The sequence below is a fragment of the Rhinoraja longicauda genome, chromosome 41, assembly GCF_053455715.1.
Source record: "Rhinoraja longicauda isolate Sanriku21f chromosome 41, sRhiLon1.1, whole genome shotgun sequence".
Lineage (NCBI taxonomy): Eukaryota > Metazoa > Chordata > Chondrichthyes > Rajiformes > Arhynchobatidae > Rhinoraja > Rhinoraja longicauda.
In genome coordinates this window covers 2014415-2038345 of record NC_135993.1, presented here as the reverse complement: position 1 = coordinate 2038345, position 23931 = coordinate 2014415, and the positions used below count along the sequence as shown (strand labels likewise).

Sequence of the window (23931 nt, the reverse complement as noted above, 5' to 3'; positions counted from 1 at the left end):
CACACGCACACACGCACTCTCACACACACTCTCACACATGCACACGCACTCACACACACACTCACACACAAACTCACACTCTCACACACACACTCACATACGCACTCACACACACACACGCACTCACATGCTCTCTTACACGCTCTCGCACACTCACACACACACTCACATGCACTCAGACACCCACACACTCTCACAATCAATCACATGCTCTCTCACACGCACTCACACACACACGCTCTCTCACACATACACACACGTGTTGTCTAACAAGCTCTCTCACATTCCCTCACACACGCTCTCACACACACACACACACACACGCTCTCTTTCACACACACAGACACACGCTGTCTCTCACATACACACACACTCTCTCTCTCACACACATACACACACACGCTCTCTCTCACACACACACACGTGCTGTCTCACACGCTGTCTCAGGTATTCTCCCCACACTCCCACCAACCTCCTCCCCATCTCTATCCCTCTCACACACTGGGGGCCGTTTACAGAAGACAAGTAACCTGCACATCTTTGGTCTGTCGGAGGAAACCGGAGCACCCCGAGAAAACCCAGGGAGAACGTACAAACTCCGTACAGACAGCACCCGTGGTCAGGATCGAACCCGGGTCCCAGGCGCCGTGAGGCAGCAACTCTACCGCTGCGCCACCGTGCCGCTCGTCTTTGGGTCGTTTTCTCCGGGTGCTCCGGTTTCCTCCCACACTCCAAAGATGTACCGGTTTGTAGTCTGAAGAAGGGTCTCGACCCGAAACGTCACCCATTCCTTCTCTCCCGAGATGCTGCCTGACCCGCTGAGTTACTCCAGCATTTTGTGAATAAACCGGTTTGTAGGTTAATTGGCTTCGGTAAAATTGTGTAAATTGTCCCCGGTGTGTGTAGGATAGTGTTAGTGTGCAGGGATCGCTGGTCGGCACGGACTCGGTGGGCCGAAGGGCCAGTTTCCGCGCTATATCTCTAAAGTCTAAACGTCTCGTTCTTCCGAGCTCAACAGGATACCATCCTACAAAAGTAGACAATACTTTCAGAAAGAGCTTTATTTAATTCCCAATATAATATGAGTTTTGCATTATGGATTTATACAGTCTCGATAATAATGATCAGTCATAGATTTTCTTCCGCATTTATTCACAATCTGGCTGGCAGAATGGCCTCGCCCTGCTATCCCCCTGGTGATCCAGGATCAGAGTTTGGAGGGGAATCGCCCAGCTGCCTTGGTTCTTGGTGGCCGAGGATTTGGAGCAAGCCAGGAGGCTTGGCTGAGGAAGGGTCTCGGCCCGAAACGTCACCCATTCCTTCTCTCCAGAGATGCTGCCTGACCCGCTGAGTTACTCCAGCATTTTTGTCTGTCTTAGGCTTAGTCATAGAGTCATAGAATGGTACAGCATAGAAACAGGCCCTTCGGCCCAACTTGCCCACACCGGTCAACATGTTCCAGCTACACTAGTCCCACCTGCCCGCGTTTGGTCCATATCCCTCCAAACCTGTCCTATCCATGTACCTGTCTAACTGTTTCTTAAACGTTGGGATAGTCCCAGCCTCAACTAAGGGGTAACTTTTTCACTGAAAGGGCGGTGGGTGTATGGAACGAGCTGCCAGACAGAGAAGGCAAACACAAGCTGGTGGGACTAGTGTAGATGGGGCATCTAGTTTGGCATGGGCCTGGAAGGCTGAAGGGCCTGTCTTCATGCTGCATGTCTACGATTTGTTCAATTTTCTGTTAAATGTTGTTATTGTCTCTGCCTCTACCACCTCCTCCGGCAGCTCGTTCCATACACCCACCACCCTCTGTGTGAAAGTGTTGCCCTCAGGTTCCTGTTAAACCCTATTAAATACTAAACCTTTCCCCTCTCACCTTGAACACATGTCCTTGGGTTCTTGACTCCCCAAACCTGTGGGTAAAAGACTCGGTGAATTCACTCTGTGAATTCCTCTCATGATTTTGCACACCTCGAGAAGATCGCCCCTCATCCTCCTGTGCTCCAAAGAATGGAGTCCCAGCCTTCCCAACCTCTCCCTGCAGCTCCGCTCTGAAGAAGGGCCTCGACCCGAAACGTCACCCATTCCTTCTCTCCAGGGACGCTGCCTGTCCCAGCTGAGTTACCCCAGCTTTTTGTGACAATCTTCAGGCCTCTCGAGTCCTGACATCAGGAAGTTGTGTGTTACCGGGACCAGGAACAAGTGCAGTCTCTCTGTGGGGAATTTCAGCTAGTGGCTTTTTGTGATTGAGATTTTTCTCATATAGAAACATAGAAAATAGGTGTGGGAGTAGGCCATTCGGCCCTTCGAGCCAGCACCGCCATTCAATACGATCATGGCTGATCATCCACAATCAGTACCCCGTTCCTACTTTCTCCCCACACCCCCTGATTCCGTTAGCCCCAAGAGCTAAATCTAACTCTCTCTCTTGAATACATCCAGTGAATTAGCCTCCTTTCACTGATTTGAAGTCCTCTCTTACAGGAATTAAATAGGATTGGGCTTCCCCTGTCAGACAAATCTTCCCCCTGCACCTGCATTCCAAACGTTGCATTCACATAGAGCCATGGAACCACACAGCTTGGACACAGGCCCTTCGGCCCAGCTACCCTGTGCTTGCTTGGAGAGGTGCACCAGGTGGCAGGTCCGGCTCCTGGTTTTGTAGACAGGTTCCAGAGATGAAAGATGAGTAGATGTTGTGGTTGACGGTCCAGGATCTTGAGACCCCCGCAGAGAAGGAGAGGCCACAGTCTCCCTGCCTCCCCCCTCTCCCTCACACCTCTCCACTCAGAGGCCCACAAGCACCTGGAGATCTGTGGAGATGTAACCGGTGGGGACCCCCAGCTGTCTCCCGTCCCCCCTCCACAGTCCCTCAGCGCCCCACACGGCGGTCACCTGGCGCGGTTGGCACGGTGGCGGAAGTAGTGGAGCCAGCGGGCCAGGCACCCTGGGGTGCCGTGCCCACCCAAGCCGATGCAGTGGATGGCGGTGGCTTCGTCTATCTCCGAGAAGAGCCCGCGCTCGCGGGTAAGGGAAGGCCGGCCATCTTGGCCATCCAGTTCCTGGAGGCACTCCAGGATTAACTGCTTGGTGGGCGCACTCAAATCCCCTCGGATGTCCAGCACTGCGGAGATGTGGTGCTTACTGTGGGTGCAAGGACACAACAACGTCAGACTAAAGAGGTCGTCCCGGCTTACTACATCACCCCGCGAGCTCAGGTCCAAGGCAGGAAGGAACCGCAGAGCCTGGCTAACAAGAAAAGACACAGAGTGCTGGAGCAACTCAACTAGTCAGGCAGCATCTGTGGAGAACATGGATAGGTGACGTTTCACAGAGTGCTGGAGTAACTCAGTGGGTCAGGCAGCATCTGTGGAGAACACGGATAGGTGACGTTTCACAGAGTGCTGGAGTAACTCAGCGGGTCAGGCAGCATCTGTGGAGACTAGAACATGGATAAGTGACGTTTTGGGCCGGGATCCTTCTTCAGAAGAAAGGACCTCACACAAAACATCGCCCAAACATGTTTTCCATAAATAGATTTTGCTTTAGACTTCAGAGATACAGTGCAGAAGCAGGCCCTTCGGCCCACCGAGCCCGTGCCGACCCGCGACAAACCCCACACACTAGCACTATCCTACACACACTCGGGACAATTTATAATTTTTACTGAAGCCAATTAACCTACAAACCTGCACGTCTTTGGAGTGTGGGAGGAAACCGGAGCTCCCGGAGAAAACCCACGCGGTCACTTTGAGAACGTACAAACTGTACAGACAGCGCCCGTAGTCAGGATCGAACCCGGGTCTCTGGCGCTGTCAGTCAGCAACTCTACCACTGCGCCACTCTGCTGCCCAGATGATGCCTGACCTGACGAGTTACTCCAGCACTTTGCGTCTTTTTTTTGTGTAAACCGGCATCTGCTGTTCCTTGTCGCTTAGATTACACAACATTACATAATCACCTTCAATGGCACCTTTTTTTAATCAAGTAAATTTAAATTCCTTAGTGGGATTTGAGTTCAGTTCAGTATCAGTCTAGTTTATTGTCACGTGTACTGAGGTACAGTGAAAAGCTTTTGCTTGCTAACCAGTCAGCGGAAAGACAGTACGCGATTACAATGGAGCCATTCACGGTGTACGCATGATAAGGGAATAACGTTTAATGCAAGATAAAGCCAGTAAAGTCCGATCAAAGATAGTCCGAGGTTCACCAATGTGGTAGATAGTAGTGTGTAGGATAGTGCGGGGATCGCTGGTCAGCAGGGACTCGATGGACCGAAGGGCCTGTTTCCACGCTGTATCTCTAAACAAATAGAATGTGGCCATCACAATAGACAATAGGTGCAGGATGAGGCCATTCGGCCCTTCGAGCCAGCACCGCCATTCAATGTGATCATGGCTGATCATTCTCAATCAGTACCCCGTTCCTGCCTTCTCCCCATACCCCCTGACTCCGCTATCCTTAAGAGCTCTATCCAGCTCTCTCCTGAAGGTTTACCCCTTGCCTACTGACCTCAGAGTGCAGTTAGTGCCGTCAGGAAAGGTAAGAGAGGTATAGTGTCACACAGCGTGGAAACAGGCCCTTCGGCCCAACATGACCACGCCGACCAACATGCCCCATCTACACAGCTCAGGACCGCTCTCTGGTTGGTGGTAGGCCGGTTCAGTTGCCTGATAACAGCTGGGAAGAAACTGTCCCTCAATGTGGTCTTGTGTCGTTGAACTAGGGTCGCCAACTGTCCCGTATTAGACGGGACATCCCGTATTTTGGGCTGGATTAGTTTGTCCCGTACGGGACCCTCCTTGTAGTTGGGTTGGCCAACTTCCTCACTCCCAAATACGGGTGATGTCACCGCCCCGCGCCCCACGTGACCTCGTCCAGCCAGCGGCCACGTGCTCCCGCTCCACCAATGGCAGCCGCCATTGGTGGAGCGGGAGCACGTGGCCGCTGGCTGGGCGGGGTCACGTGGGGCGGTGACCTCACCCTTTGTCCCGTATAAGATAGAGCTCTTAAGGATAGCGGAGTCAGGGGGTATGGGTTGAGGGCAGGAACTGATTGTGGATGATCAGCCATGATCACATTGAATGGCTCGAAGGGCCGAATGGCCTCCTCCTGCGCCCGTTGTCTATTGGCAACCAACCCTGCGTTGGACCAGGAACGGAGCGGTAAAGCGGGTTCGTGAGACGCAGGTCCCTGTTTGTGCCAGAGGTCGAAGGGAACAGTCACGACACTGATTCATACTGAATGAAATCTCTCTCTGTCTCAGACAGCGTGATGAATCAACTTAAGGAAACGAGAACGGAAGGTTCGGACTGTCTGTTTTCCTTGGCCACGGACTGATTTCTTCGGCTTGGTGGCACCCAAAATGGCTAATGGGGGGCAGGAAGTCCTCTTGATCTGACTTCCCAGCATGGTCCCATGCCACTGCTTTGCATTTCCTCAGTTACTATAAGTAGGTTTCCAAGACAAACAGGAAGAGGACACTTGTCAGAAGTCATCAGTGTTGACTTCACCCTGCCAGGATTCTCAGCGGTCAGGAAGAACGGCACAGAAACAAAATAACAGAATCAAAACGGCAAGCAGATAGGGCCAGGCCGAGCCCTTCACCCTCAGCTCCCCACGTGACGGCTGGACTTTCATATGAAGAAAGACTGGATAGACTGGGCTTATACTCGCTGGAATTTAGAAGACTGAGGGGGGATCTTATAGAAACATATAAAATTCTTAAGGGGTTGGAGAGGCTAGATGCGGGAAGATTGTTCCCGATGTTGGGGAAGTCCAGAACAAGGGGTCACAGTTTAAGGATAAGGGGGAAGTCTTTTAGGACCGAGATGAGAATGTTTTTTTTCACACAGAGAGTGGTGAATCTGTGGAATTCTCTGCCACAGAAGGTAGTTGAGGCCAGTTCATTGGCTATATTTAAGAGGGAGTTAGATGTGGCCCTTGTGGCTAAAGGGATCAGGGGGTATGGAGAGAAGGCAGGTACAGGTTACTGAGCTGGATGATCAGCCATGATCATATTGAATGGCGGTGCGTACAGGCTCGAAGGGCCGAATGGCCTACTCATGCACCTATTTTCTATGTTTCTATGTGAGCTCGTCCCCACGCCCAAAACATCTCAGAGGAGGCGAGGCTGGGATATTTCCGCATGTGTCCGCAGCGCTTGGCGTCAGCTGGGGAGTTTACCAAAGGTTCAGGAAGATCTTGACGGCTTGAAGCATTTCCCATTGTTTGGTGATCGCACGAGCTGGAGGAAGGGCTCGCAGTGCTTTAAGGTGGCCTGGAATGTGGGAGGGCAGGCAGGGCGATGGCAGCAACCCTTGCAGAAAGCCACAAGAAACCAATGTTCAACCCACTGGTACCAGCATTGAAGACAGACACAGAGTGCTGGAGTAACTCAGCGGGTCAGGCAGCATCTCTGGAGAACATGGATGGGTGACGTTTCGGGTCGAGACCCTTCCTCAGATTCACACACTGATTCACAGGGAGAATGTACATGGGGGTGGGGTTGGGGGGGGGGAGGGGGTTGTTACCGAATATCGAAGAACCGAGTGTGCAAGGTGTGGGTTTACACAGTGTGAATGTACAGGATGTGAGTGTGCAAGGTGTGAGTTTGTAAGGTGTGAGTGTACAGGGTGAGTGTGCAACATGTGAGTGTACAGGGTATGAGTGTACACTGTGTGAGTGTGCAAGGTGCGAGTGTACAGGGTGCGAGTGTGTAATGTGTGAGTGTGCATGGCGTGGGTGTGCAAAGTGTGAGTGTGTAATGTGTGAGTGTACAGGGTATGAGTATGCAAGGTGTGTGTGTACAGGGTGTGAGTGTGCAAGGTGTGAGTGTGCAGGGTGTGAGCGTGCAGGGTGTGAGTGTGCAGAGTGTGAGTGTGCAAGGTGTGAGCATGCAGGGTGTGAGCATGCAGGATGTGAGTGTGCAGGATGTGAGTGTGCAGGGTGTGAGTGTGCACGGTGTGAGTGTGCGGGGTGTGAGTGTGCAGGGTATGAGTGTGCAGGGTGTGAGCGTGCAGGGTGTGAGTGTGCAGGGTGTGAGTGTGCAGGGTGTGGGTGTGCAGGGCGTGAGTGTGCAAGGCGTGAGGAGGTGCACTTTGACTCACCGCACGTCAGGATAGCTGCTGACCAAGACGCCAACTTCCATCTGGATGGAGGAGGTTTCCTTCAGCTTGATGATCTCGGCCACATGGCCAATGGCCGGGTCCAGCCACGTCATGGCGGACTGCTGGGGGAGAGGAAGAGGCCACCGTGCGTCAGAGAGAGAGCTGTGCACCCCGGGAACAGGTCCCTGCCGACCCCCCCCCCCCCCACACACCCCGGCCACTCCCTCCTCTCCCCTCTCCCATCGGGCAAGACGTGCAGAAGTGTGAACACGCACACCTCCAGATTCAGGGACAGTTTCTCCCCGGCTGTTATCAGGCAACTGAACCGTCCTCTCACCAACCAGAGAGCAGTCCTGGGCTGCCATCTACCTCAATAGAGATCCTCGGACTATCCTTGATCGGACTTTACTGCACTTTATCTTGCACTAAACGGGAGGGGGCGGGGCGGTAAAGGGCAGGAAAGTAGGGGGTGGGATGGGACGGGGAGGGGAGTGGAGGGGACGGTAGGGGATGGGGGGGGGGGTGTGGTACAGGGCAGGGCAGTAGGGCGTGGGGTGGGGAGGAGGGGACAGGGCGGGGTGGGATGGGACGGGGGGAGGGGAGGGGAGGGGGCGGTGTGGTACAGGGCAGGGCAGTAGGGCACGGGACGGACTCACCAGCCCGCGGAACAGCTCCTGCAGCTTTGCGGAGTCCTCGTTGAGCCGCAGAGCCAGCCGGGTCCGCATTTCCTGCGACGTGCAGCTGACCCTCCGGTGCATGAGTGGCTGCAGGTACTGGGTGATCACCTGCCGGTGGGCCCCGTCCACCAGGGTCTGTGGCCAGAGAGAGGGCGGTCAGACACCGAGCACCGCGACGACAGGCAGGGAGAGTGGAGAGTGGGGGCAAGCGCAGAGAGTGTGCACAGAGAGTGTGCGCAGCGAGTGTGCACAGCGAGTGTGCACGGTGAGTGTGCACAGCGAGTGTGCACGGTGAGTGTGCGCAGCGAGTGTGCGCAGCGAGTGTGCGCAGCGAGTGTGCACAGCGAGTGTGCACGGTGAGTGTGCACAGCGAGTGTGCACGGTGAGTGTGCACAGCGAGTGTGAACAGTGAGTGTGCACGACGAGTGTGCACAGCGAGTATGCACGGTGAGTGTGCACAGTGAGTGTGCACAGTGAGTGTGCACAACGAGTGTGCACAGTGAGTGTGCACGGTGCGTTTGCACATGGAGTGTGCGCAGTGAGTGTGCACAGCTAGTGTGCACGATGTGATACATAGTGTGTTTATAAGACTGAGTGTGCAAGGTGTGGGTGTACAAGACCGAGTGTGCAAGGTGTGGGTGTAAACAGCATGAGTTTACAGGATGTGAGTGTGCAGATCGTGAGTGTGCAAGGTGCATGCTTACATGTCAAGGATGTTAAACACAGTACACCCTCCCACACCCCACACCCTCCCCCAGCCCTGCTCACACCTGCCCCTGCTCACACTCGCCCCTGCTCACACCCGTCCCTGCTCACACCCATCCCAGATCACACCCTTCCCAGCTCACACCCGTCCCTGCTCACACCCGTCCCTGCTCACACCCTTCCCAGCTCACACCCGTCCCTGCTCACACCCGTGCCTGCTCACACCCGTGCCTGCTCACACCCGTCTCTCATGCAATGACCGGTGACTTCATAAGTTCATGTTCATAAGTTCATGTTCATGTTCATGTTCTGGTCGCCAAATTATAAGTGTGAGGTGCTGCATTTTGGTAGGACAAATCAAAATAGGACGTACAGGGTAAATGGTAGGGAATTGAGGAATGTAGTGGAACAGAGGGATCTGGGAATAATTGTGCATTGTTCCCTGAAGGTGGAATCTCATGTGGATAGGGTGGTGAAGAAGGCGTTTGGTATGCTTGCCTTTATAAATCAGAGCATCGAATATAGAAGTTGGGATGTAATGTTAAAATTGTACAGGGCATTGGTGAGGCCGAATCTGGAGTATGGTGTGCAGTTCTGGTCGCCAAATTATAGGAAGGATGTCGACAAAATGGAGAGGGTACAGAGGAGATTTACTAGAATGTTGCCTGGGTTTCAGCACTTAAGCTACAGAGAAAGGTTGAACAGGTTGGGTCTTTATTCTTTGGAGCGTAGAAGGTTGAGGGGGGACTTGATAGAGGTTTTTTAAGAGGGACGGACAGAGTTGACGTGGGTAGGCTTTTCCCTTTGAGAGTGGGGAAGTTTCCAATAAGGGGACATATCTTCAGAATTGAGGGACAAAAGTTTAGGGGTAACATCAGGGGTAACTTCTTTACTCAGAGGGTGGTGGCTGTATGGAATGGGCTTCCGGTGGAAGTGGTGGAGGCAGGCTCGCTTTTATTATTTAAGAGTAAATTGGATAGGTATATGGATAAGAGGGGATTAGAGGGTTATGGTCTGAGAGCAGGTAGATGAGACTAGGTCAGGGAAAGTGGTCGGCGTGGACTGGTAGGGCCGAAAGGGCCTGTTTCCTTGCTGTAGTTGTTATATGGTTATATGATAGGAGAAGAATTAGTCCATTCGGCCCATCAAGTCTACTCCGCCATTCAATCACGGCTGATCTATCTCTCCCACCCAACCCCATTCTCCTGACTTCTCCCCATAACCCCTGACACCCGTACTGATCATGAATCTGTCAATCTCCGCCTTAAAGATATCCATTGACTTTGACCTCCACAGCCGTCTGTGGCAATGAATCCCACACATTCACCACCCTCTGACTGAAGATCTACCTGATAGGGTGGAGTCTTCATCTTGTGGAACTGGATGAAATGGTCCCGAATGGTGGCGACGATACTTTCAAAGCTTTCCGAACTTTGGAGCCATTTCTTCCGCAACAGCTTTGCAAAGTGTGGCTGGAAATGAGTGTAAAGAAGGTTTACAACGACGTTGCCAGGACTCGAGGGCCTGAGCTACAGGGAGAGATTGGGCAAAGCAAAACAGGCCCTTCGGCCCACCGAGTCCGTGCCAACCAGCGATCCCCGTACACACACCAGGGACAATTTACAATGTTACCGAAACCAATTAACCTACACGTCTTGAACGTACAAACTCCGCACGGTACGGTAAATCTATTATGCATAAACTCCCAGTGTAAAAAGACACAAAGTGCTGGAGTAACTCAGTGGGTCAGGCAGCATCTGTGGAGAACATGGATAGGTGACGTTTCACAGAGTGCTGGAGTAACTCAGCGGGTCAGGCAGCATCTGTGGAGAACATGGATAGGTGACGTTTCACAGAGTGCTGGAGTAACTCAGCGGGTCAGGCAGCATCTCCGGAGAACATGGATAGGTATCGCTTCGGGACAGGACTCTTCTTCAGACTTGAAACGCCACTCATCCATGTTCTCCAGAGATGCTGCCTGACCCGCTGAGTTACTCCAGCGCTCTGTGAAACGTCACCTATCCATGTTCTCCACAGATGCTGCCTGACCCGCTGAGTTACTCCAGCATTTTGTGCATTTAGTTTTAGTTTTTAGTTTTAGAGATACAGCGTTGAAACAGGCCCTTCGGCCCACCGAGTCCACACCGACCAGCGATCCCTGCACATGAACACTACCCTACACACACACACTAGGGACAATTTTACACTTACACTTAGCCTTCAAACCTGTACGTTTTTGGAGTGTGGGAGGAAACCGAAGATCTCGGAGAAAACCCACGCAGGGAGAACGTACAAACTCCGTACAGACAGAACCCGTAGTCGGGATCGAACCTGGGTCTCTGGCGCTGTGAGGCAGTATCTCTGCCACTGCCTCACCGTGCCGCCCACCGATTTCCTCGGTAAACTGAGGCGCAACGGGTAGAGTTGCTACCTCACAGGCGCCGGAGACCCGGGTTCGATCCCGACCACGGGCGCTGTCTGTACGGAGTTTGTACGTTCTCCCCGTGACCTGCATGGGTTTTCTCCGAGATCTTCGGTTTCCTCCCACACTCTAAAGACGTGCAGGTTTGAAGGTTAATTGGCTTGGTGTAAGTGTAAAATTATCCCGTGTGTGTGTGTGTGTGTGTGTGTGTGTGTGTGTGTGTGTGTGTGTGTGTGTGTGTGTGTGTGTGTGTGTGTCTGTGTGTGTGTGGTGTGTGTGTGTGTGTCTGTGTGTGTGTGTGTGTGTGTGTGTGTGTGTGTGTGTGTGTGTGTGTGTGTGTGTGTGTGTGTGTGTGTGTGTGTGTGTGTGTGTAGGACAGTGTTAATGTGTGGGGATCTCTGGTCGGCACGGAACCGGTGGGCCGAAGGGCCTGTTTCAACATTGCATCTCTAAAACTAAAACTAAAATTGAACCCCAAAGCTGCAGTTCCTTGTTTCTAACACACCTTCACATTATCTCACTACTAAACCTAAACCCAACGATGACTAAAATGAAGTCGTAAGTGATGAAGTAAAATAAAATAAAATTCCAGCAACCTTCAGTTCGCTGAAGAGTTTCTCCATTAAGAGGCTGATGCCCCCCCTCTCCACCTTCTCCAGCGCTCCCACCATTTTCCTCTTCATCTCTTCGCCATCCGGGGAATATTTCTGGATCAGACGTTCGATGTAGTCTCTGCAAAGCAAGGCCAGGGTCAGTTGGCTAGGCACGGAGGGGATAGCATTGGAGGATGGGCCGAATGGAAGCCTGCATTTAGAGAGGGTGCAGCATGTATGTGAGGAGTATTGTGTGCAGTTTTGGTCTCCCAATTTGAGGAAGGACATCCTTGCTATTGAGGTAGGTTCACCAGGTTAATCCCCGGAATGGCGGGACTGTCATATGAGGAAAGATTGGAAAGACTGGGCTTGTATTCACTGGAGTTTAGAAGGATGATAGGGGATCTTATAGAAACATATAAAATTGTAAAAGGACCGGACAAGCTAGATGCAGGAAAAATGTTCCCAATGTTGGGGGAGTCCAGAACCAGGGGCCACACAGTCTAAGAATAAAGGGGAGGCCATTTAAGACTGAGGTGAGAAGAAACTTTTTCACCCAGAGAGTTGTGCATTTGTGGAATTCTCTGCCACAGAGGGCAGTGGAGGCCAATTCACTGGATGGATTTAAAAGGGAGTTAGATACTCTAGGGGCGAGTGGAATCAAGGGATATGGGGAGAAGGCAGGAACGGGTTACTGATTGAGAATGATCGGCCATGATCACAATGAATGGCGGTGCTGGCTCGAAGGGCCGAATGGCCTCCTCTTGCACCTATTTTCTATGTTTCTGTGTCTTCGTATTTAATGTAGTGGGTGGAGCCCAGTATTTATTGTAGTGTTCAGCCTTGTGTTTAGAGAGTGCAGTCTGCCTTTACAGTAGAGGCTACAGCCCAGTGTGTAGAGAGCGCAGTCCTGGAGACCCTGCAGAGAGAGCAGAGGCGGGGGGGTTGCAGTGCAGCTATGCATGCTTACCTGAACGCAGGACAGCAGTTCACTGCAGCAATCGTCTGGGGAACCATGCATTCCATGCGGGTTGCTGAGTCGGCAAATCGGCCATACAACTCCTGGACACTGATCTGGAAACTGTGGGAGAGGGAGAGAGGGAGAGAGGGAGAGAGGGAGAGAGGGAGAGAGGGAGAGAGGGAGAGAGGGAGAGAGGGAGAGAGGGAGAGAGGGAGAGGGAGAGGGAGAGGGAGAGGGGGAGGGAGAGAGGGAGAGGGAGAGGGAGAGGGAGAGGGAGGGGGAGGGGGGAGGGGGAGGGGGAGGGGGAGGGGGAGGGGGAGGGGGAGGGGGAGGGGGAGGGGGAGGGGGAGGGGGAGGGGGAGGGGGAGGGGGAGGGGGAGGGGAGAGGGAGAGGGAGAGGGAGAGGGAGAGGGAGAGGGAGAGGGAGAGGGAGAGGGAGAGGGAGAGGGAGAGGGAGAGGGAGAGGGAGAGGGAGAGGGAGAGGGAGAGGGAGAGGGAGAGGGAGAGGGAGAGGGAGAGGGAGAGGGAGAGGGAGAGGGAGAGGGAGAGGGAGAGGGAGAGGGAGAGGGAGAGGGAGAGGGAGAGGGGGAGGGGGAGGGAGAGGGAGAGAGAGGTCAATGTAAAACAGGTTCACAAACTGACTTTAAGGAAAGCTAGACACAAAATGCTGGAGTAACTCAGCGGGTCAGGCAGCATCTCTGGAGAGAAGGAATGGGTGACATTTCGGGTCGAGACCCTTCTTCAGACTCACTTTAAGGAAAGTCAGTGTCCCTGGTACCAATAGTTGTTTTTTTCTGATCACTCGATCGGGTTTTTGTTTTACACGCGCAGTGCATATGAAGCAAGACAAGGTTATTCCCTTTATCGCTGTATCTGTACACTGAGGACGGCTCCATTGCGATCACGGTTTTGGTGGGCCGAAGGGCCTTTTCCTGTGCTGTTTCACTAAACTGGCGGCACGGTGGCGCAGCGGTAGAGTTGCTGCTTTACAGCGAATGCAGTGCCGGAGACTCAGGTTCGATCCTGACTACGGGTGCTGCACTGTAAGGAGTTTGTACGTTCTCCCCGTGACCTGCGTGGGTTTTCTCCGAGATCTTCGGTTTCCTCCCACACTCCAAAGACGTACAGGTATGTAGGTTAATTGGCTGGGTAAAATGTAAAAATTGTCCCTAGTGGGTGTAGGATAGTGTTAATGTACTGGGATCGCTGGGCGGCACGGACTTGGAGGGCCAAAAAGGCCTGTTTCCGGCTGTATATATATGATGATATGATAACTGAACTAAACAAATATGGTTACTAAACTAAACTAAAACGTCACCCATTCCTTCTCTCCACAGATGCTGCCTGACCCGCTGAGTTACTCCAGCACTCTGTGAAACGTCACCTATCCATGTTCTCCACAGATGCTGCCTGACCCGCTGAGTTACTCCAGCTTTTTGTGTCGGTCTACAAGTGCTTCTTGTCTGTTAGTTCCACCAGGCCTTTGGCAGAGGTCTTGTTTACCCAATAAAAGATTCCTCTCCCGCAGCCACTCTACATCTGAGAAGTGTTTCATCTCTCTGACAGCAGCGTGGGCTCGTCATCTAGACATAGATGGGTTATCACAACACATCTGATGCAGCAGCCTAACGGGAAACATATTGTGAAGACTGTTATCTTGAATTGAATTGAGTAGGACTAAAGGGGCTTGGGTCAACCTATCTCTCTAGACTCAGTCATGGAGTAGAAACAAGGAACTACAGATGCTGGACTTTTTCAGTCAGAGAGTGGTGAAGGTGTGGAATTCTCTGCCTCAGAAGGCAGTGGAGGCCAGTTCGTTGGATGCTTTCAAGAGAGAGCTGGATAGAGCTCTTAAGGATAGCGGAGTGAGGGGGTATGGGGAGAAGGCAGGAACGGGGTACTGATTGAGAGTGATCAGCCATGATTGCATTGAATGGCGGTGCTGGCTCGAAGGGCTGAATGGCCTCCTCCTGCACCTATTGTCTATTGTCTATTGTTTAAACCAAAAACATACACAAAAAGCTGGAGTAACTCAGGTCACTCATTAGGTCATAAGGAATAGGAGTAGAATGAGGCCATTCGGCCCATCAAGTCTACTCCGCCATTCAATCATGGCTGATCTATCTCTCCCTCCTAACCCCATTCCCCTGCCAGGTCAGGCAGCATCTCTGGAGAAAAAGGATAGGTGATGTTTCGAGTCTGAAGAAGTTGTCTCGACCTGACACCTATTCCTTTTCTCCAGAGATGTTGCCTGACCCGCTGAGTTACTCCAGGTTTTTGTGTCTGTCTTTGGGAGATCCCAACAACGTTCTCCAGGCAATGAAGCAGGTCTTCCAACCAACCCCCTCCCCCCCCCCCCCCCCCCCCCCCCCCACACAGTCTGGGACACCATACCTCTGGAGGAAGTCAGCTAGACACCGGAGACCACACTGGGCGATCCGAGACTCCAGCCCCTCTGAGATGGCTGACGACCTTTCAATGTCTTCTTTAAGAAGCTGAGAAGAAGATGGAAACAATTTTACAACACGTTCAAACAAGTACAGAGATTATAGGAGATATCCTGGAGCAACTCAGCGGGACAGGCAGCATCTCCGGAGAGAAGGAATGGGTGAAGCTTCGGGACGAGACCCTTCTTCAGACGTTAAAATACAGCGCTCTCGACAACTCAATTCACAGCTCCTTGGGGTTGAGAATAGGGTTGCCAACTGTCTCGTATTAGTCGGGACATCCCCCCTACTTTGGGCTAAATTGATTTGTCCCGTACGGGACCGCCCTTGTCCCGTATTAGTAGGGTTGCCAACTTCCTCACTCCCAAATACGGGACAAAGGGTGATGTCACCGCCCCGCGCCCCACGTGACCTCGCCCAGCCAGCGGCCACGTGCTCCCGCTCCACCAATGGCGGTGACGTCACCCTTTGTCCCGTATTTGCAGAGTGAGGAAGTTGGCAACCCTAGTTGAGAACCTCCTCTGTTGAGAAGTATAAGAAAATAACTGCAGATGCTGGTACAAATCGAAGGTATTTATTCACAAAATGCTGGAGTAACTCAGCGGGTCGGGCAGCATCTCAGGAGAGAAGGAATGGGTAACGTTTCGGGTCGAGACCCTTCTTCAGTTGAGAAGATCTCCTTCTGCTGAGTTGCTACATGACCCTCTGACATCTCAATTTTGACCCCTTTTAGAAACATAGAAAATAGGTGCAGGAGGAGGCCATTCGGCCCTTCGAGCCAGCATCGCCATTCAATGTGATCATGGCCGATCATCCAAAATCAGTACCCCGTTCCTGCTTTCTCCCCATATCCCTTGATTCCGTTAGCCCTAAGAACTCTATCTAACTCTCTCTTGAATACATACTGTTGAGTTGCCTGGATGTGAATGACCCTTCTTACCTTGATCACACTGTTGGCCAACTCCGATTGAAACACTTTGCTCTCCTGCCTCCACCTCTCCTGCTCGACATCGAGTGCCTTCCCCATGTCCTTTGTGATCCGCGCCTTGGGTGAAAGACAAATGATAACATCAGTAGGGTCTGTAACTCGGGAGAGTTGCTGCCTCACAGAGCCAGAGGTTAGGTTAGTTTAGAGATATATTGCCGAAACAGGCCCTTTCCATCCACAGAGTCCGCGCCGACCAGCGATCCCCGCACACTAGCACGATCCTACACACACACTAGGGACAATAGACAATAGACAATAGGTGCAGGAGGAGGCCATTCGGCCCTTCGAGCCAGCACCGCCATTCAATGTGATCATGGCTGATCATTCTCAATCAGTACCCCGTTCCTGCCTTCTCCCCATACCCCCTGACTCCGCTATCCTTAAGAGCTCTATCTAGCTCTCTCTTGAATGTATTCAGAGAATTGGCCTCCACTGCCCTCTGAGGACAATTTACAATTACACCGAGTCAATTCACCTGCAAACCTGCACGTCTTTGGAGTGTGGGAGGAAACCGGTGCACCTGCCTAAGAGTGTCAGGGGTTATGGGGAGAAGGCAGGAGAATGGGGTTAGGTGGGAGAGATAGATCAGCCATGATTGACTGGTGGAGTAGACTTGATGGGCCGAATGGCCTAATTCTGCTCCTAGAACTTATGACTTACTGACTCCCCCACCAGCGGAGACATCCTCTACACACCCACTCTACACAGGCCTTTCATTGTTCGGTGAGTTTCAATGAGCTCATCCTTCCAACCTCCAGTGGTGTGGGCTTGTTAGACTGTGTGTGGACCAGATGTAAATAACAGGAGGTGATTCAGGAGGAAGCAGAGGGGGTAAAACAATGTCAGGTGTGACTAATGCAGAACTCGGTGATTTTCCTGGAATCTCCCAGCTGGTCGGACGCCGTTAGTGGAAACTTTTACCCGTTTTTCCAGCATTTATGGTTTTTAAAAAAAAATTCCAGCATCTCTGGTAGTTTATGTTGAGATTCCTGTGATCCAACACCCTCTGTTAGTTGTGTCAGATAGCCTGATGTTCTGGCCTGCTGCTTATTCCTCCCATTTGGGCGGGATTGGGGTTGGGGTTGGGTTGGGGTTGGGTTGGGTTGGGTTGGGGTTGGGGTTGGGTTGGGGTTGGGGTTGGGGTTGGGGTTGGGTTGGGTTGGGGTTGGGGTTGGGGTTGGGGTTGGGGTTGGGTTGGGGTTGGGGTTGGGGTTGGGGGTGGGTTGGGTTGGGGTTGGGGTTGGGGTTGGGTTGGGTTGGGGTTGGGGTTGGGGGTGGGTTGGGTTGGGGTTGGGGTTGGGGTTGGGGTTGGGGTTGGGGGTGGGTTGGGGTTGGGGTTGGGTTGGGTTGGGATTGGGGTTGGGGTTGGGGTTGGGGTTGGGTTGGGGTTGGGGTTGGGGTTGGGGGTGGGTTGGGTTGGGGTTGGGGTTGGGGTTGGGTTGGGTTGGGGTTGGGGTTGGGGGTGGGTTGGGTTGGGGTTGGGGTTGGGGTTGGGGTTGGGGTTGGGGTTGGGGTTGGGGGTGGGTTGGGGTTGGGTTGGTTGGGGTTGGGTTGGGGTTGGGGGTGGGTTGGGGTTGGGTTGGGGTTGGGGTTGGGGTTGGGGTTGGGTGGGGTTTGGGTTGGGGTTGGGGTTTGGGTTGGTTGGGGTTTGGGTTGAGGTTGGGGTTTGGGTTGGTTGGGGTTGGGTTGGGTTGGGGTTGGGGTTGGGTTGGTTGGGGTTGGGGTTGGGGTTTGGGTTGGTTGGGGTTTGGGTTGAGGTTGGGGTTGGGGTTGGGTTGGTTGGGGTTGGGTTGGGTTGGTTGGGGTTGGGGTTGGGTTGGGTTAGATTAGTTTACTTTAGAGATACAATGAGGAAACAGGCCCTTCGGCCCACCAAGTCCGCGTGATCTGGGTCCTCTAAGAGCAGGGGATAGCGGTGGCAAATTGAGGAACCTACCTTCACCATAGAAACACAGTTGTCCTCCAGTGTCTGTAGTGTGTCCGCGGGCAGCAGAGGTGCCAGATGTTGCTTACTGATGTGGGCGGTCAGCTTCTCATGGCCCAACACATCACTAAAAGCAAAGAACATCCAGCGATATCACACATGGTCCAGTGGGCGATGAATGATCCCGTGCAGTTCCGCATTGACAGAAGGATGTGGAGGCTTTGGAGAAGGTCCAGAGGAGGTTTACGACAATGCTGCCTGGATTAGAGGGTGTTAGTTACAAGGAAAGAGACACAAAATGCTGGAGTAACTCAGCGGGACAGGCAGCATCTCGGGAGAGAAGGAATGGGTGACGTTTCGGGTCCAGACCCTTCTTCAGGCTGATGTCAGAGGAGATGATGTCTTCCCCTGACACCAGTCTGAGGAAGGGTCTCAACCCGAAACGTCACCCATTCCTTCTCTCCCGAGATGCTGCCTGACCCGCTGAGTTACTCCAGCGTCTCGTGTTTACCTTCGATTTTAATCCAGCATCTGCAGGTTTTTTTCCTACCAGTTACAAGGGGAGGTTGGAGAGACTTGGATTGTTTTCTGTGGAACGTCAGAGGCTGAGGGGAGAGCTGATAGACATATATAACATGATGAGAGGCGTAGATAAGGAGGTGTACAGTGACTGCCTTTCTCTCAGGATGGAAACGTTAATGTCTAGAGGGCATATCTTTAAGGTCAGAGGAAGGTTTGAAGAAGATGTACAGGTGGGATAGGTTTGCACACGCACGCACGCAGCACGCACGCAGCACGCACGCAGCACGCACGAACGCACGCAAGCACGCACGCAGCACGCACAAACGCTCGCACGCAAGCACGCACGCAAGCATGCACGCAGCCATGGTTGGTGGTGGAGGTAGATATGATATTTGAGAGATTTATTACACAGGCACATGGGTACGCAGGGAATGGAGGGATATTGATCACGTGCAGGCAGAGGAGTATAGTTTAACTTAGCATCAGGATCAGCACAGACTTTGTGGGCCGAAGGGCCTGTTCCTGGGCTGCACACTTCTATGTCCTATGAGGATGGACAAATTCTCGATTGTGAGCCAAGCGGGGCTGAAAGGACTGTTTCATACATTCACAAGTTCTAGGAGTAGAATTAGGCCATTCGGCCCATCAAGTCTACTCTGCCATTCAATCATGGCTGATCTATCTCACCCTCTCACCAAACAGTGATCGGTGGCTACAAACTAAATTAAACTAAACCTAAACTTGAACTAGACTTGAACTATACTGAACTATACTGAACTATACTGAACTATACTGAACTATACTGAACTATAGTGAACTATACTGAACTATACTGAACCATACTGAACTATACTGAACTATACTGAACTATACTGAACTATACTGAACCATACTGAACTATACTGAACCATACTGAACTATACTGAACTATACTGAACTATACTGAACTATACTGAACTATACTGAACCATACTGAACTATACTGAACTATACTGAACTATACTGAACCATACTGAACTATACTGAACTATACTGAACTATACTGAACTATACTGAACTATACTGAACTATACTGAACTATACTGAACCATACTGAACTATACTGAACTATACTGAACCATACTGAACTATACTGAACTATACTGAACTATACTGAACTATACTGAACTATACTGAACTATACTGAACCATACTGAACTATACTGAACTATACTGAACTATACTGAACTATACTGAACTATACTGAACTATACTGAACTATACTGAACTAAATCTGAACTAAATCTGAACTAAATCTGAACTAAATCTGAACTATACTGAACTATATTGAACTATACTGAACTATATTGAACTATATTGAACTATATTGAACTATACTGAACTATACTGAACTATAGTGAACTATACTGAACTATACTGAATTATACTGAACTATTGTGAACTATACTGAACTATACTGAACCATATTGAACTATATTGAACTATATTGAACTATACTGAACTATACTGAACTATTGTGAACTATACTGAACTATACTGAATTATACTGAACTATTGTGAACTATACTGAACTATACTGAACTATAGTGAACTAAAATAAACTGAACTAAACTGAACTGAACTGACCTGAGCTGAACTGAACCAAACCCAGTCCCTCACCTTCTGAGCCAGTCCCTCACCTGTTGAGCCAGTCCCTCACCTGGTGGTCTTACCTGCTGTAAAGGCAGTGAGTCCACTGCAGGAAGGTGTAGAGCTCCTGAATGTCCATGTCTTGCTGGGCTATCTGGAGCAGAGAGAGAGACACTGCCTCGTGGTAGCTCTGCACGTAGAGGCTGAACGCCTCGAACTCCCTGGGGTACCCCACCGCGATGTTCTCCCGGACCGAGATCAGGTCGCCCACTGTCTGGTGGCCGAGGCTCCTCAGCCGCTGGTCGATGGTGATGTCCTTCCCTGCCTGGGCTGCCGACAGTCTCTCGGACACCGAGTCCTTCACTGCCTGGCGCCACCTCCGCCGTAACTCCCCGGGCTCCCTGCGGCGCGAGTCCCTCTCCCTGTCGGCCTTCTCCTCCTGCTCGATGGTGCGGGCTAGTTGGCCCAGGTGGGTGGTTGCCGCGGGCTGGGCCAGCGACTGGCGGACAATGGCGGCCACCTCCGTCTCCAGCTCCTTGTAGAGCAGCGCCACGTCCTTGGCCTTCCTGCCGCCGTCTGCGTGCTCCCTGCTCTCCCGCCCCGACCTCTCACACTCCCCCTCCAACTCAATGATGTGGCCGTCAGCCAAGACCAGCTCCCGAGCTTTGATCAACTGCAGGATTTGTAGCACTGCGAGAGAATTCACAACAAGGAGGGAGGGGGTCAGTATTAGGCCGGACATCCCGTATTTTGGGCTAAATTGGTTTGTCCCGTACGGGACCACCCTTGACCCGTGTTAGGCCTGCGGGCCGCTGGAGTACGGGACAATATAGGCCCGGACACAGTAGGCACGGACACTGTAGGCCCGGACACTGTAGGCCCGGACACTGTATGCCCGGAAACTGTAGGCCCGGACACTGTAGGCCCGGTCACTGTAGGCCCAGTCACTGTAGGCCCCGACACTGCAGGCCCGGACACTGTAGGCCCCGACACTGTAGGCCCGGACACTGCAGGCCCGGACACTATAGGCCCGGACACTGTAGGCCCGGACACTGTAGGCCCGGACACTGTATGCCCGGAAACTGTAGGCCCGGACACTGTAGGCCCGGTCACTGTAGGCCCAGTCACTGTAGGCCCCGACACTGCAGGCCCGGACACTGTAGGCCCCGACACTGTAGGCCCGGACACTGTAGGCCCGGACACTGTAGGCCCGGACACTGTAGGCCCCGACACTGTAGGCCCGGACACTGTAGGCCCCGACACTGCAGGCCCGGACACTGTAGACCCGGACACTGTAGGCCCGGGGGCCGCTGCAGGCCCGGACACTGTAGGCCCGGACAGTGTAGGCCCTGACACTGTAGGCCCGGACACTGTAGGCCCAGACACTGTAGGCCCGGGGGCCGCTGTAGGCCGGGACAGTTTAGGCTAACGGAGTGTGTTTGCCTGATGGAGGTTGCTCGGCAACCCGCCTTCCGGCCCGGGCGGCCGCCATTGGTGGAGCGGGAGCACGTGGCCGATGGTCGGATGAGGTCACGTGGGGCGCGGGGCGGTGACGTCACCTTGTCCTGTATTTGGGAGCGGGGAGGTTGGCAACCCTAGGTGTAAGTCTCAGTCTGACGAAGGGTCCACTCTTGCATGTGGACTCAAGTGGAGTAGGAAGGAACTGCAGATGCTGGATTACATCATCGGCACAAAAGTGCTGGAGTAACTCAGCGGGTCAGGCAGCATCTGTGGAGAACATGGATAGGTGACGTTTCACAGAGTGCTGGAGTAACTCAGCGGGTCAGGCAGCATCTCTGGAGAAAACGAATGGGTGACGTTTTGGGTCGAGACCCTTCTTCAGAGCTCTGGCCCTTTCCTACCTCCAGTTCCTCCCCCCTCTACTTTCTAACTGAAGAAACGTCACCTATTCCTCTTTCTCCAGAGATGCTGCCTGACGCACTGAGTTACTCCAGCACTTTGTGTCTATCTTCGGTGTAAACCAGCACCTGCAGTTCCTTCCTGCACATGAAAGCCCCTCTCGCTGGGCCCGTTAAGTGGAGTGTTCCGCACACGAGCCGTTCCTGTTGCAACGCCTGCACTCATTGTTCTTGTCTGCCCTGCTTCCAGTCTTCAAGCTTCTGCTAAGTACTGAACGACTCTCGTAAATCAAGAGTCACAATACTGTTTGTCGTGCGCAGATACCAGGAACCACAACGGCGGTGGTAATACAACAAACAGACGTAAACCATTGACAGTCTGTCCTTGGCTGGTGAACTCACGGCCGCAGAAGGCTGTCGAGGCCAAGATGTATTCAAGAGAAAGTGAGATTTGCGTGAGACTTGGGCGAGAAAGGATATCATTTATGTAATCGTGCGAGATTAATGGATCGTTGATTCACAGGAATAAGACTTTCCCAAATATACGGGACTAAGGTTGACGTCACCGCCCGGCGCCCCACGTGACCTCACCCATCCAGCGGCCACGTGCTCCTGTACGCGCCACTAATGGCGGCCGCCCGGGCCAGGATGAAGGTGTCCGGGCCTACAGCGGCCCCCGGGGCCTAATACGGGACAAAGGCCATCCCGTACGGGACAAACCAATTTCGCCCAATATACGGGATGTCCCGGCCAATACGGGACAGTTGTAAGTGAAAGTGTGTGTGAACATGAGTGTGTGTGGGAGTGTGGGTGTTTGTATATGTGTGTGCAACTGTGAATGGGTGAGTGTGAGCGAATATGGGCTTGTGTGAGTGTTTGTATAAGAGTGTTTGCAAATGTGAGTGTGAGTGAGGTGTGTGTGATCGAGTGTGTATGGGTGAGCGTGTGTGTGAGTGTGAGCGAGTGTGAGTGTGAGCGAATATGAGCGAGTGTGAGCGAATGTGAGTGTGAGCGAGCGAGTGTGTGTATGAGTGTGTGTGTGCGAGTGTGTGAGTGAGTGTGAGCGAGTGTGAGTGAGCGTGAGCGAGTGTGTGTGTGAGTGTCTGTGTGCGAGTGTGTGCGAGTGTGAGTGTGCGCGAGTGTGAGTGTGAGCGAGCGAGTATGTGTACGAGTGTGTGTGTGCGAGTGTGTGTGCGAGTGTGAGTGTGAGCGAGCGAGTGTGTGTACGAGTGTGTGTGTGCGCGAGTGTGTGTGCGAGTGTGTGCGAGTGTGTCTATGAGTATGAGCGAGTGTGTGTGCGAGTGTGTGTGCAGGTGTGTGTGCGAGTGTGAGCGAGTATGTGTATGAGTGAATGTGCGTGTGAGTGTGTGTGTGAGCCAGTGTGGGTGAGTGTGTGTATAAGTGAGTGTGTGAGTGAGTGTGTGTGTGTGTGTGTGCTAGTGTGAGCGTGTGTGCGAGCAAGTGTGCGTGTGTGAGTGTGTGTGAGCGAGTGTGTGTATGAGTGAGTGTGTGTGCGAGTGTGAGCGTGTGTGTGCGAGCGAGAGTGTGCCCTACCTGACAGTGGCTCCCTGGCGGTCCCCACCTCCGCGGTGGCCCTCTCCACCGCCGGCTCTGCCTTGCCCTTGCCGCGCCTCAGGAACGATATCCTCCTCCTGCCCTCGTGCTCGGCGGGGCCCTCAGTCCCCGGCCCGCTGCCCGGCGACGCCGGCCCCTCCTCCGGCCCCCCGGGGCCACCCTGGGGCACCTCCTGCTCCGTGGAGGACCGTCGCTTGAAGAGGGGCTTCTTCTCCACGCCCGTGCCCTCCGTGGGAGACTTGGCCTTCCGCCAAATCCTCTGCAAAACCGTCATCTTCTCTGCGCTCTTCCTGGGCGAGAGCTCACCACCCACGGGCAGCGCCCCATTGAGGCCCCCCTCCCCCTGCCCCCCCCCCTCCTGATCCTCATCAAAGGGGTTCTTCCCCCGCGGGAAGTCTTCGACGAAAGGGTTCGACGCCTCGCCTGGCTCTTCCTCGAAGGGATTGGCCCTCGTGTCCATCCTGCTGCCCAGCACCGTCTCCTTCAACAGCTTCACCGGGCCTCCATTGAGCTTGGT

At 53.0% G+C, this 23931-nt stretch overlaps 1 protein-coding gene across 2 annotated transcripts; it reads right to left on the bottom strand.

Annotated features, from left to right (window-relative positions):
* Positions 1 to 1075: 1075 nt before the first annotated feature.
* On the bottom strand, positions 1076 to 23713 carry LOC144611679 (exocyst complex component 3-like protein 2). 2 transcript variants are annotated; one of them, XM_078430897.1, is made up of 11 exons: positions 23394 to 23713; positions 20064 to 20670; positions 17842 to 17956; positions 15858 to 15962; positions 14865 to 14965; positions 12480 to 12590; positions 11513 to 11648; positions 9844 to 9966; positions 7769 to 7924; positions 7113 to 7234; positions 1076 to 3147 (listed from the first exon to the last, which is right to left on the bottom strand). In XM_078430897.1, the coding sequence occupies exons 1-11, from the start codon at positions 23686 to 23688 to the stop codon at positions 2895 to 2897; spliced, it is 2124 nt and encodes a 707-aa protein (XP_078287023.1). In that variant the 5' UTR covers positions 23689 to 23713; the 3' UTR covers positions 1076 to 2894. The 2 variants fall into 2 exon arrangements, with proteins under 2 accessions (XP_078287023.1, XP_078287024.1); XM_078430898.1 differs by having other exon boundaries at positions 7113 to 7231.
* Positions 23714 to 23931: the final 218 nt, after the last annotated feature.